The sequence below is a fragment of the Antrostomus carolinensis genome, unplaced genomic scaffold, assembly GCF_000700745.2.
Source record: "Antrostomus carolinensis isolate BGI_N321 unplaced genomic scaffold, ASM70074v2 scaffold19737, whole genome shotgun sequence".
NCBI classification, from domain to species: domain Eukaryota; kingdom Metazoa; phylum Chordata; class Aves; order Caprimulgiformes; family Caprimulgidae; genus Antrostomus; species Antrostomus carolinensis.
Window position 1 is genome coordinate 29,264 of NW_010329745.1, and position 11,162 is coordinate 40,425.

The 11,162-nt window shown below is 39.4% G+C and overlaps 1 protein-coding gene across 1 annotated transcript in view; it reads right to left on the minus strand.

Moving 5' to 3' along the window:
- Positions 1-228: 228 nt before the first annotated feature.
- The window catches only part of GADL1 (glutamate decarboxylase like 1), a gene marked incomplete at its 3' end in the record, with an annotated part of 38,307 nt that continues 27,373 nt past the window's right edge, over positions 229-11,162 (minus strand). Inside the window, exons 11-13 of the mRNA XM_010172695.2 lie at positions 8,279-8,478; positions 3,371-3,422; positions 229-318 (exon numbers count right to left, since the gene is read on the minus strand). Of these exons, the coding sequence (XP_010170997.1) occupies positions 229-318; positions 3,371-3,422; positions 8,279-8,478 (342 nt within the window). The remainder of the gene's footprint in view (positions 319-3,370; positions 3,423-8,278; positions 8,479-11,162) is intronic.

An 11,162-nucleotide genomic window follows, 5' to 3' on the forward strand; every position in this document is an offset into this window, starting at 1 on the left:
GTAAGCTGAATACCTGCAAATGTCTGCATCTCTTACCTGAAAAGAAAAAAATAGTTAGCTTTGTCTAAATAGAGAATAAACTTTAAAATTCTGTAACACCTATTTAAAGATTAAATCCTCATTCTACTGATAGGTTAACAGTGGGGAAAGTCAGAGGCTACTTCACATTTCTATCTGGCACACAGATAAATCAGTAAACTACAGATAGCATGTTCATGTGACACTCACCTGGTGTAGCTTCTGCCAAAATTCAGGTCCATCCTCCATTTTTCTTAAACTTGGTGGAATGTACCAAAAGCAAACGTTTGCATACTCTGGCTAAACAAGAGAACAAGTGATTGCTTATGAGATGTAGCAAATGAAACAGTAATACAGACAATAGCTTGCCAAAAAGTTCTGCCTTATTTTTTCTAGGGGACAAAAAACAAATCCATTGAGTTTAAACCCTTTTCATTAAAACATCCTTCTCCAGCTCACCTTCTGTTTCCCTTTTTTGAAAGTCAAAATCATTTTCACATCATCTCATTTCTTTCTGTTGCCAGAAAAAAGAAATCTATCTTGGTTCCTTTTTCATTTCTTCTTCCCCTATATATATATATATATTTAATTCTGCTTTACTCACTAAAATAGGCATAGAAAGGTAACTTACAGATTTCAAATTGAAAAAAAAAAATTAAAGAGAAGAACAAATTTTCTTTTTAGTGTCCTTTTTTTAAATGTAAATTTCCTAAGATGCATTTTACACAAAACACACAAACTCAGTTTTTGTCACCATTTAACACTGGCACACCTAGTAATTTTTCTACTGAACAATGCCAACCTCCTTTTATATCATATGACACACAGCACACTACTGCTCAGTGTTAGAGTTAATGCTGCCTTTCTCAACTTCCATGCTTTATAAGAATCACAGGACCCCCTGCATAGTAAGTGCCATATCCTGGATATATCCTGTCCAACATCTAAGCAGACCTTTTGAGCAAAGACTGACACTCCACATCTCTGCTTCCCTCCAGAGAAATTTTGCCTTTAAACTCAGAGACTTAGCTGCAAGCCTCCTGGCAAGAAGAATGGCTGTTCATCATGCATTATAAAATAAGGCATTTTGTGCTTATGAGGTTTCCATTTCATATATGATTGAGAAAATGTCCCCAGCAGACCAGTCCAGGGTCTCTCTATTTCCTGCTAATTTTGAACAATTTTTTTTTCCAGATAGCAATAGCATGAGGAATAGATGTATCTTCTAATCCCACCCAACATTTCCCATAAAAACACTGAGTCAATCTTGACCTACCTTATTTAAAACACAGTATTTAACTGGGGTCTAGATTATAACACGGAGTATAAAACTCACACACCCCTCTCCCCTCCCACATGACACACTCATTAGTACTGGTTGAAAGGAGGAAGAAAAAAAAAGAAGTTTAAAGGGAGCTTGGTAGCTGGGTCACACCATCTCTTTGCCCCACTGTGAATGTGGCTGCTATTACGATCCCTGGCAGTCTCCTGAACAAGAGAGCCCACCAGCTGAGACATGTTTTTCATGAAAGGGCACTGGGAACTGCTCATATTATTTTCCGCCTCACTTCAAAGAATGCATTAAATACAATTTAATCATCAAGAAGAATATCGTTGTCAGCAGGAACAGAGCTGCAAACCTGCCACCTGCTGCCACTGAATGAAATAAAGCTCAGCTCTTACAGTCCCATTTCTTTCCCCAAAGAGCATGCACTGAGTACACACATAAACACAAACCCTAAAAAGGCAGTGCCTTCCTCATGAGTGCAAGTACTAGCTTGCTGTTAAAGGGTTTATTTTAAAACTATTTAAAATCAGATGCCAGGAGTAGACAGATGGCATATATTACCATATTACCATTGCCTATATTGCCTTCTTGATTATCTCAGTTTCCTTTCACACATCAAATACATCATCCCCCTCTGAAAATATCATTCATTCTAGAAAAACTTAACTACTCCCAGCCATGCTTCACTACTTCTGGTTATCTTGTCACAGCTCTTATCCAAGCAGGCAAGCAATTTTACCACAAAGGAGTTCAAGATATGAACCAATATGAGCCACATTTCCAGACTGTAGAGTGGTTCTCATTCCAGGACTTCCTTCCCTGCATGTATCAGAGGATCAGCTTCCTGAGCTTCTTGTCCAAAGTTCAACATCCCTTCAGAAAGGGCTTGTATAACTGGGCCTAGCCGCCTCCCAGCGGTCTTTTTTGAACTCTCACTGTTTGTCCCCTTGCATTCCAGAAAACCTTTTCTTAACCCTTGCTAAACTTCATTCTCATAAGCCGTACTATAGTACTCCCTCTAACCCTGCTTTTAATCCAGGCATCCTGTTCCTGCAGGAACTAAGCAGCAGTCTCTGCTCTCACCAACAGCTTTCACATATCCAGTAGATCTGGGCTCTCTGCTAAGCTTTACAATAATGGAGAATGGAGAATGGAGACCTTGCCACTTTAGTCAGCCCAGCATGTGCTTCTGGCCCAAAATTCTTCACTCCACATAAAGTTTCCCAGCAATAACTTCCAAATTAGCAGTTTTCAAAGATAAAAGGAAAAGTTTATATTAATTGAATAGTATAAAATATTTTTTATATTTCATATTTCTTCTAGCCTAACCTGGTATGCCCATAGCATCAAGTGTAAACCAAATCTGCATCATTACAGTTTGTCTGCCTCCATGTGTGACACTTACTCCCCTTCCCTTCCTCCTCCTGCGTTCTCTTCCTCGCCATGCTACATACCCAGCTTTCACACATGTACACTTCCAACAATGCTGAAGATCTTGCTAAAAATGAAAAGTCTTTTCAATGTCCCCAGATATTAGCCATATTGACCAAAAAGCTGGGGATAAGTGGAAAAACCTTTAGCTCTGCCCCATTTACTCACTCTCCCCTAAACAAGATCACCAACAAGTGATGGGTTTAGCAAAGATGGGTGAAAAACACAACTTTTGGGTAGTTTTTAGGAAGATGGGTCTAGAGACAGAATTAAGGAAAAAACATAGACTTTAATATGAAAAGTCCATTTTTAGGACCAAAATATTCTTCCATCTAGCAGACAGTCTTACCCATAAGCCTGGCAAGCACTGGCAACCAGACTCTTCAACCACATTCAGCAAGTGCTCCACCTACACCCACTGAGGCAATCCAGGAGCTAAGAAAGTAGGTAGAGTGATGGCAGGGAATACAGAGCATGTTATGTGTTCAACCACATCTGTGTATCTTCAATATATAAACTTTATTAAATTATATACTTCAAATACAACTTGGCAATTGGCTAAAAAGAACAAAATGAAACAGTAGACAGTAGACACCTGCCCAATACCAACAGTCCAGTTCCATTTTCACTTACCTCTAAAATAAGCTGGAATCCCTCTCTTTTCTTAATTTCATCCACTAGATATCTGTAATTAAAGATGCAAGGGTTTAAAGCATAGAACAAAGCAATATATACAGGCAACAACAAAAAAGTTCTTGAACATTTATACACTTTTTTTTTTTCCCCTCCAATTTTCTTATATTTTCCCCCAAAGAAACCACAGAGTTAAACCTCATTTCTACCTGCTGTGAAAATGCAGTAATTATCAGCTCCTGGAAGCAAATGAAGGCTACAGCCAGCCAAGGAGCACCAAGAAGAGGCCAAATTCTGTCCTCAGGCAGAGATTTTCAGTGGAGCCACATGGCACAAATTGATCCTATTTGCATCAGGCTGTGAACCTTCCCAATGCAAATTTCCATTTATGTTGCTCTCTACAAAGTAATTCCTCCATCTCTTTTTCTCAAGTGCTGATGCTGTGCTGCCAGGTTATTTCATGGTCACCCTGACACCTCTTGCACTACTACTGTCACCAGGACCTCTTAGTCTAGCCCAGAATTTAAAAGTTTCCATATACTTCAAGCCCAACAATTTTCCCAGTACTGTCCTTGTGCCACACTGTACTCAACAATGCACATTTCCATTCTGTAAACCACTGCTGATGCACAATAATCCCTGGGCATCCTACACTAACAATGCATTGAAATAAGTATTTCTTTCTCTTTCACCTGTCAGTATGAAAAAGACAGAAGCCTTCAATGGGAAGATGAGTTTGAATAAAAACTTTGGATCCAAACAGCTTTAATGTATAGTAATTTTTTAAAGCATGACCTCAACTTTGCCATGGCACATATCACACAGGAATTCTGAAGCAGAGAGGACACTGACATAGCTGTGACTTCTTTATTCCCCCCTCAAAGCCTTCTCAAGTAAAACTCCAAAGATGTCACCTCAAATTCACATAGCTTTTTGATTTCAACAGAATTTTAGTCTTCTACATTAAGATTTTGCTGTCTAACAGTAATAAAATTGAGACAATTAAACTACTGATTGTGTACAAATCTGTTCTTTTGTTGCATTTATTTGGCATTTTTTATGATCCAGGGGCTGGAGCACCTCTGCTGTGAGGACAGGCTGAGAGAATTGGGGCTGTTCAGCCTGGAAAAGAGAAGGCTCCGAGGAGATCTTATAGAGGCCGTCCAGTGCCTGAAGGGACCTACAAGAAAGCTGGGGAGGGACTTTTCATAAGGGCAGTTAATGACAGAACAAAGGGAAATGGGTTTAAACTGGCAGAGGGAAGGTTTAGATTAGATATTAGGAAGAAGTTCTTCACTGTGAGGGTGGTCAGACACTGGAACAGGTTGCCCAAGGAAGTTGTGGATGCCCCTCCCTGGGTGTGTTTAAGGCCAGGTTGGATGAGGCTTTGAGCAACCTGATCTAGTGGAAGGGGTCCCTGCTGATGGCAGGGGGGTTGGAACTGGGTGATCTTTAAAGTCCCTTCCAACCCAAACCATTCTATGATTTTATGATTCTATGATTTTCCTGCCTGCAGCCGCATTACTGGTCATCACACAAATAACTCTTTTATCCACTACTTGAGGAAGAAAAATATTGTCAAAACAACCCCCTCTCTGTCCTACCCACATGCCTGAAACCTGTCCCCACAGGGACACCTCTAGCACAGCTGTATCTGCAATGCCTGCTATTCAGCAGACGCGCTGCAGAAACAGGTTGGCTGGGGAGGCAATAAACAATACCCCAGATGATAGACATTTTTCAAAAAAGAGCATGGGGAGCTGTCACGCTGTTTATCATTAACAAGTATTGTGCATGTGCCTCAATTACCTCTTAGCACACACCCCTGTGAAATGTTTGCTGCGGAAGGGTGCCAGTTCCCATGGCGCGCGGCTCTGAGTCGTGCCACACTGTGCGCTGCCGAGATGTTTCCTCTCACTGTAACAAGTCAAGGTTCTGGGTCTTTTCTGCCGTGACCATTTAGATCCTACTGTGTGCATTTGTTTGTTACCTGGCTGTTAACACCCACATTACTGTTTAGGTTGAAAGAGAGGCATGCTGAAAGGTAAGCAGGAGGCTAGATATCATGCGAGTGTGTTGGGGGAACTTGTTTCTGCAAGGGAATTTTCTTCAGTAAAACAAGCTCAGTGCTTTTGTCCTGTTTATCAGAAGATACTTGTCTGTGAGATAAAATCCACATTCAACAAAATGAGAAAGCTATTCACAACACAGTGGCCCTCAATTTATATTTTTATACCGAATTGTGAAAAAAACCCCTATATATGATAACTTTTTTGAGGTCTTGAATTGTTAGAGCTATTTTACAATGCCTAATACCCTTCCCTCTTAACCACAAATGCCTTTTTTTCATACCACCATCTGACACAGGATATCTGATGTCAGTCAAGCCCACAACAATGTTGATCATGTTCTTAACTACATTGCCAATAGCCTAAGAGGCAGCCATTAGAAAATCCATCATCCATGATTTATCTTGCCAGGACCATTTGATGGCAGTGGAGCAATTTAGACTCTGCATCTTTCCACAGTTGACAGTAGAGTTGTATTACCGTGTCACAGTTGTAGAACGTCAGAAGGGCCTGAGTTTCAGTAAGGACTGGAGTGCACAGAGAAGTGAAATTTGCTATGATTAAGCCTTGCAGAAAATGAGGGGTGGAGATCTGCAGTGAAAGTAGACATATGTCTGCTAAGAGTGGGTGTCAGAAGAGGAGTCAGGCAGAAAAACCGCAAAGATGCTGAAGCATAAAGTGCAGAGGTGGTTATAGTTGTATTCTAAAAGCAGGTTACTTCTATTTTCTTTTTAGTGCACTTCATAAAGTAACATCCCTGCATCAAAAATAATTGGGGAAAAAAAAACACCAGCAAAAATTTTTCTGAAGTGATCAGCAGGATGCCTTACTAAAGGTATTTTAAAAAATAAGCCTTTCCAAATAGATAGCATCATAATGTTCCTGGGATATCTAATACACTGAAAACCTGATTCATCTCCAGAACAAGAAGAAAATAATGGAATTGCCAATAAGGAAAGTTTGATGCAACAGAAATACATGCCTGCAATTACCCTAAAACCTTTGCAGCTCTGCCTGGCCATGGGGGGAAAAAAAAAAAGCAATCTTGCTCTTAAGTTCTTTATAGTCAGTGGACTAGTTCCAAAATTAATCCAGGTCTGTGTTCAGGAACACTGAAATACTATCTTTGCAACATCAAAGTAAAACCTACTGTAACAAATCAGGAGAAAGGCTGCACAGCTGTTGAGTAGTTAGGAAACCTGGAACAGTGCCCAGTAAACCTTGATGTCTCAGCTGCAAAGTGCCCCTGTCCATGCAAACTCAAGATAGCAACGCAGCTACTGTAAAGAATATACTTCATCAGATAATGACTAAGAATTAAATGTCTTCTTCAAGAAAAAAAAAAAACAAACAAAAAAAAAACCAACCCAGTCACTGCTTAGAAGTGCTACCAACTGAATCCTAACGTTCAAAGAAAATATCGATCCCAGAAAGGTCATTAATCACTACACTCCCAGTCAAACGACCTTGGCAAGTGACCTTGATAAGGCTGAATTCTCCTACTGATAGTGAAATGAATTACTCCCGTACACACACAGAACTGTACAATGCTTCAGAACAAAAACAAGGTGCAATTTAACTAGAAAATATTAAGGAACACTTAACCACCCAAACAATGAGTGGCTTTGAAGAACTAAAACAGAGGGGTAAAAAAAAAAAACAAAAACAAAAAAACCACTCATTTGGGCTTTTCTGGTTTTGCTTCTTTCTTTTCACTCCTTTCTAATCCACTCTTGGTTTAGGTCATGGGTATTTTTATCTTTTCCTTAAGTGGTTTTGTTAAAGTGAGACTATTCCTTTAATTTTCACTGGAGTAAACATTCAATTCTTTTCAACTCGGCAGTTCATATCAAAAATAAAATGGCAATATAATATGGGTGACTGTTTTTCAATATTAATTACTTGAATTATGGTAGTGTGCAGCTAGCCCAGGAATTGGTGAAAATTTAATTGTGGTTTATCTTGTATAAATTCTGAACAAATATGATACTTCAAGTGAATTGTTTTTAATGGGCCATTAACTTACTTCAATATTATTTCTTCTATCAGAAAACAAAACAACCTGTGTTTGGAAGTTTCCTCCCAGATACTGTGACATCACCACTACTTTAGAAACACCTTCTAGCGAGAATTTTGGAGAATTCACTTGTGAAACTCAGTTCTGCAAGACCAAAAACTTAGTAAAATTGAACAGGGCAAGTGAGTGGAAGATCACAAGAAAAAGGTACTTCGGTCCCTCACAGAACATACTGTAAGCATGAAGAACTTCAGCAAACTTGTGGAGAAAAAAAACAAGCAGTATCTCAGAACAATAGGCCTTCATATACCTCTACTACAGCCTAACATTAACAGTGTCCTTGTACGAATTTCCCCACATCATTGGCTTTCTGTATTTCCTCAGTCATGAGGAATGAAATGAACAGAAGAATGGCTAATTCACCTCTTGCTAGACACTGCTCAGAGCCTGGCACATAGTGTTGCTTTTACATTAACACCAGGACATACAGTCACGAGTTAAAAGAGGGGGTATTGGTAAACCTGCCCTATGTCTGGTTCAGATAACATAAATGTTAAACAATGTAGATTGGTAGTCTAATCTGGACTTTTATGTTTAGCAACATCAATGCTTATTGCTAAAAAATAGTAATTGCTATTAATATTGTAGCAAATGTAATAACACTAATTATTATTCCTATTAGTTCTTTCTATTATACATAAACAAAAGGAGAGGGGGAAAAAAAAGTAACAATGTGGTCTCTTCCAGGATATGGAATATCAGCAGTGTCAACATTTCAGTCAATTAAACAGACTAGATCTACTCAAAATTGAGAGGGGGTACCTAGCCAAAGCCAGCGCCCTGTTTACTCTCTCCTCGAGGCCTGTGGTTCCCAATGCTTTCCACATCAGCCAGAATTTGAACGCATCTGGACGCCTGCTGCACTGGATGGACTTGTCACCAGTGTCATAGCTGACATCGTAGAACTTGTCTGGCTGGAACAGGTAGGCAGCCTTGGCAGAGTAACACTTCTTCAGGAGGCCCTATTAGAAACACAACAGAGACTTAGATTGCTGATAAGCATTTTCAAACCTTTTTATCTTCAGAAGACAAAGCCTTTTTTTCCTGCTTGTAACAACTGGATGTGCAGGAAACTATACAAAGCTTACAGTGTGGTTTAAGAACCCAGTGAAGTCAGCACTGACAACAAGGAAATGTTGTTTAGTTTGGGGTTTGTTTTTTTTTTTATTTTCTCCATAATGTCACTGAAAAGTTGCAGCTTGAAGAGGAATTTTGACTCAAGAAACTATGGGAGTGGGTGCCACAGAAACAGTTGCTAAAGACATATATGAGTGGGAAAGAAGGAGGAGAAGGTAAAGCTTATGTCCACTGCTCCAGTCTATAGATTGGAAGAAGAGCCCCTGAGGAGCTTCCTACATGTTTACGAATGGCTCAATCTATTCCTTCTTTGTCAGAAAAGGAACTTTATATATGCCACAGTAAATTGCAGGTAGGGAAGATTTTACCCCCAAGAAATAAATGTTTAGCTCTTAATAAAAAAATAAAATCACTGAGGATTTAGCATAGGCTATCTGACTGAGTGAAAACATCACAAGGAGATTAGTACAACCTCAATTTTTGTCTCTTTTCACAGTTCAGACAATTCTAGCATTTGAAAATAAACCTCAGAAAAGGTACTTGAGCATACCCTAATTACTGTGTGCTAAAGAAATTATTTTTATTCAGCAGTCTCCAGCCTCCAGCTTCTGAGAAGCTGCCTGAGTAGAGATGAGCAGAGAAAACAGACAACAACAAATGAATAACATGGCAAATTCCAGCAAAGAACAAAGCAGGGAAACAGCAAAGACAGAGGCTGTTACAGGTTTAAAGGTGCCAGGGAAGAAAAGAGGCATAGGACTGGCCATTGGCTGAAGAATGAAATACCAAAGCATACTCTGTAATACTATGAAGTGGAGAGAAGGGCTAGCAGAAAGCAGTTACAAGAGCAGAGATGAGGGTGGCCCTACAAGGACCCCAGGAGACAGAAAGTTTTGTCAGTGATACTAAAAGTGGGTAAGAAAAATAAACCACAATCTGTAAAATAATGCTAGAATACAAATTCAGATTAGATTAAAAACATGGCTACAGCATCTGATTCAGATCTGCAAACATTTATTTAAGTTACAGTTGAACCAGAAGTCTTCCATGCAGAACAGACCAAGCAACAGAAGTGAACAGCGTGACAGAAGCTGCTAAACAGTATCTCAAATAGTACAATTCATTTTCCAATTCAACATCACTCTTCACTTTGAACCAACTGAAAAAGCATTTCACATTTCATCCTTTTCTCCGCATCTGCTGCAAGTCTGATTTTAAAATGGCAGAGTCTGACATCACTCTTAATCAAAGTGTCATATTCCTGTAACAGAGGTACAATTCCTGATCTACATTACAATACACTACTGATAACTTTGGAACTGCTAGTAAAACAGAAAAAAGGTCAAGACAAAAAAATTCAAAGGAAGAATAATCCCCTGACATACACGAAGTAAGTCTGTCTCTCTCTTTGCCTTTTCAATTTCCTCCATCAATGTAAAAACAAAGCAAACAAAAACAAAAACAAAAACAAAAACCAAACCAACAGTGCACACCTATTCAGAGAGCACAAAAGGAGAACACCAACCACCCCAGGTTTCTCCACAACTTCTGTAGGGGTTTGACAATCCCATTGTAATATCACTGGTTTGCAAAAAGGACAGCAAATTCAGTCTGAACTCTTTAGGCACAGGACCAGCGCATTCAGCCTTGTGAAAAGACAGTTTATAGGACAGCTTGGGGAAAAAAAGGGGAAGCGGCTGCTCTCCTGCAGTCATCAGAGTGATAATGTGCTGCTGCAGCACATGTAGCTGTAGCTGGAAAGCCAATGCTGGGCCCAGTATATAAGATTCTCACACCCGCTTTCCAACTTTCTCAGGAAAAGGAAGGCAAGAAGATTACATTAGAAACCAAAGGAAAGACAAGCACTGAAAATCCATCCTTTACAGTTTTTCCACAGCTTTCTCTTCTCTGGCCAGCAGCTGCACAACAGGAACAGGAGTCTGTTTGTCAAGCCATTGTGCTCTATTAATTTAGATCTCCATACCCTGATTTTCATGGGGAATAAAAGTTTACTAGACGTAGCATTTTTATTTTTTTTTTTAAAAAAAGGCGGCAACATCCACACATTGAAGTTAACTGCTTTGTCTCTTACTGACTAAAATTTTGCACAACATTTCTGCAGTGAGTGTATAGCAGCACTGATCAATATGGGACTATCTTCTGCCTTATCAGAATGTAATACAGCTGCACAACAGAGGACATCACAGGATATTAGTTCCCCTCATGCTTGTCATCTGAGAAATAATGACTTGTCACAAGAAACCTAAACTCGGTTGGCAATATTATGGAAAGACTGAAAAGTTCACTTAAGATCACAGTACAGCTGCAGAGTTTCATAGTTAAAAAAAAAAAAAAAAGCTCTGGAGTGAAAATGCAACAAGAAAAAATAGTTCAGTATCTCTGAGTGAACTCAAATTCCTGGGAACATATTTAATTTAGGGGGAAAAAAAGGGGGGAGGGGGGGCAGGTACTGTCCTACTCTCCTGGTACATCCAAAGCTGACAAGACATAATGGCTTGATGATTCTTTTCCATCTGTTTAACTTACTAACGCAACAGGCTCAAGAAAT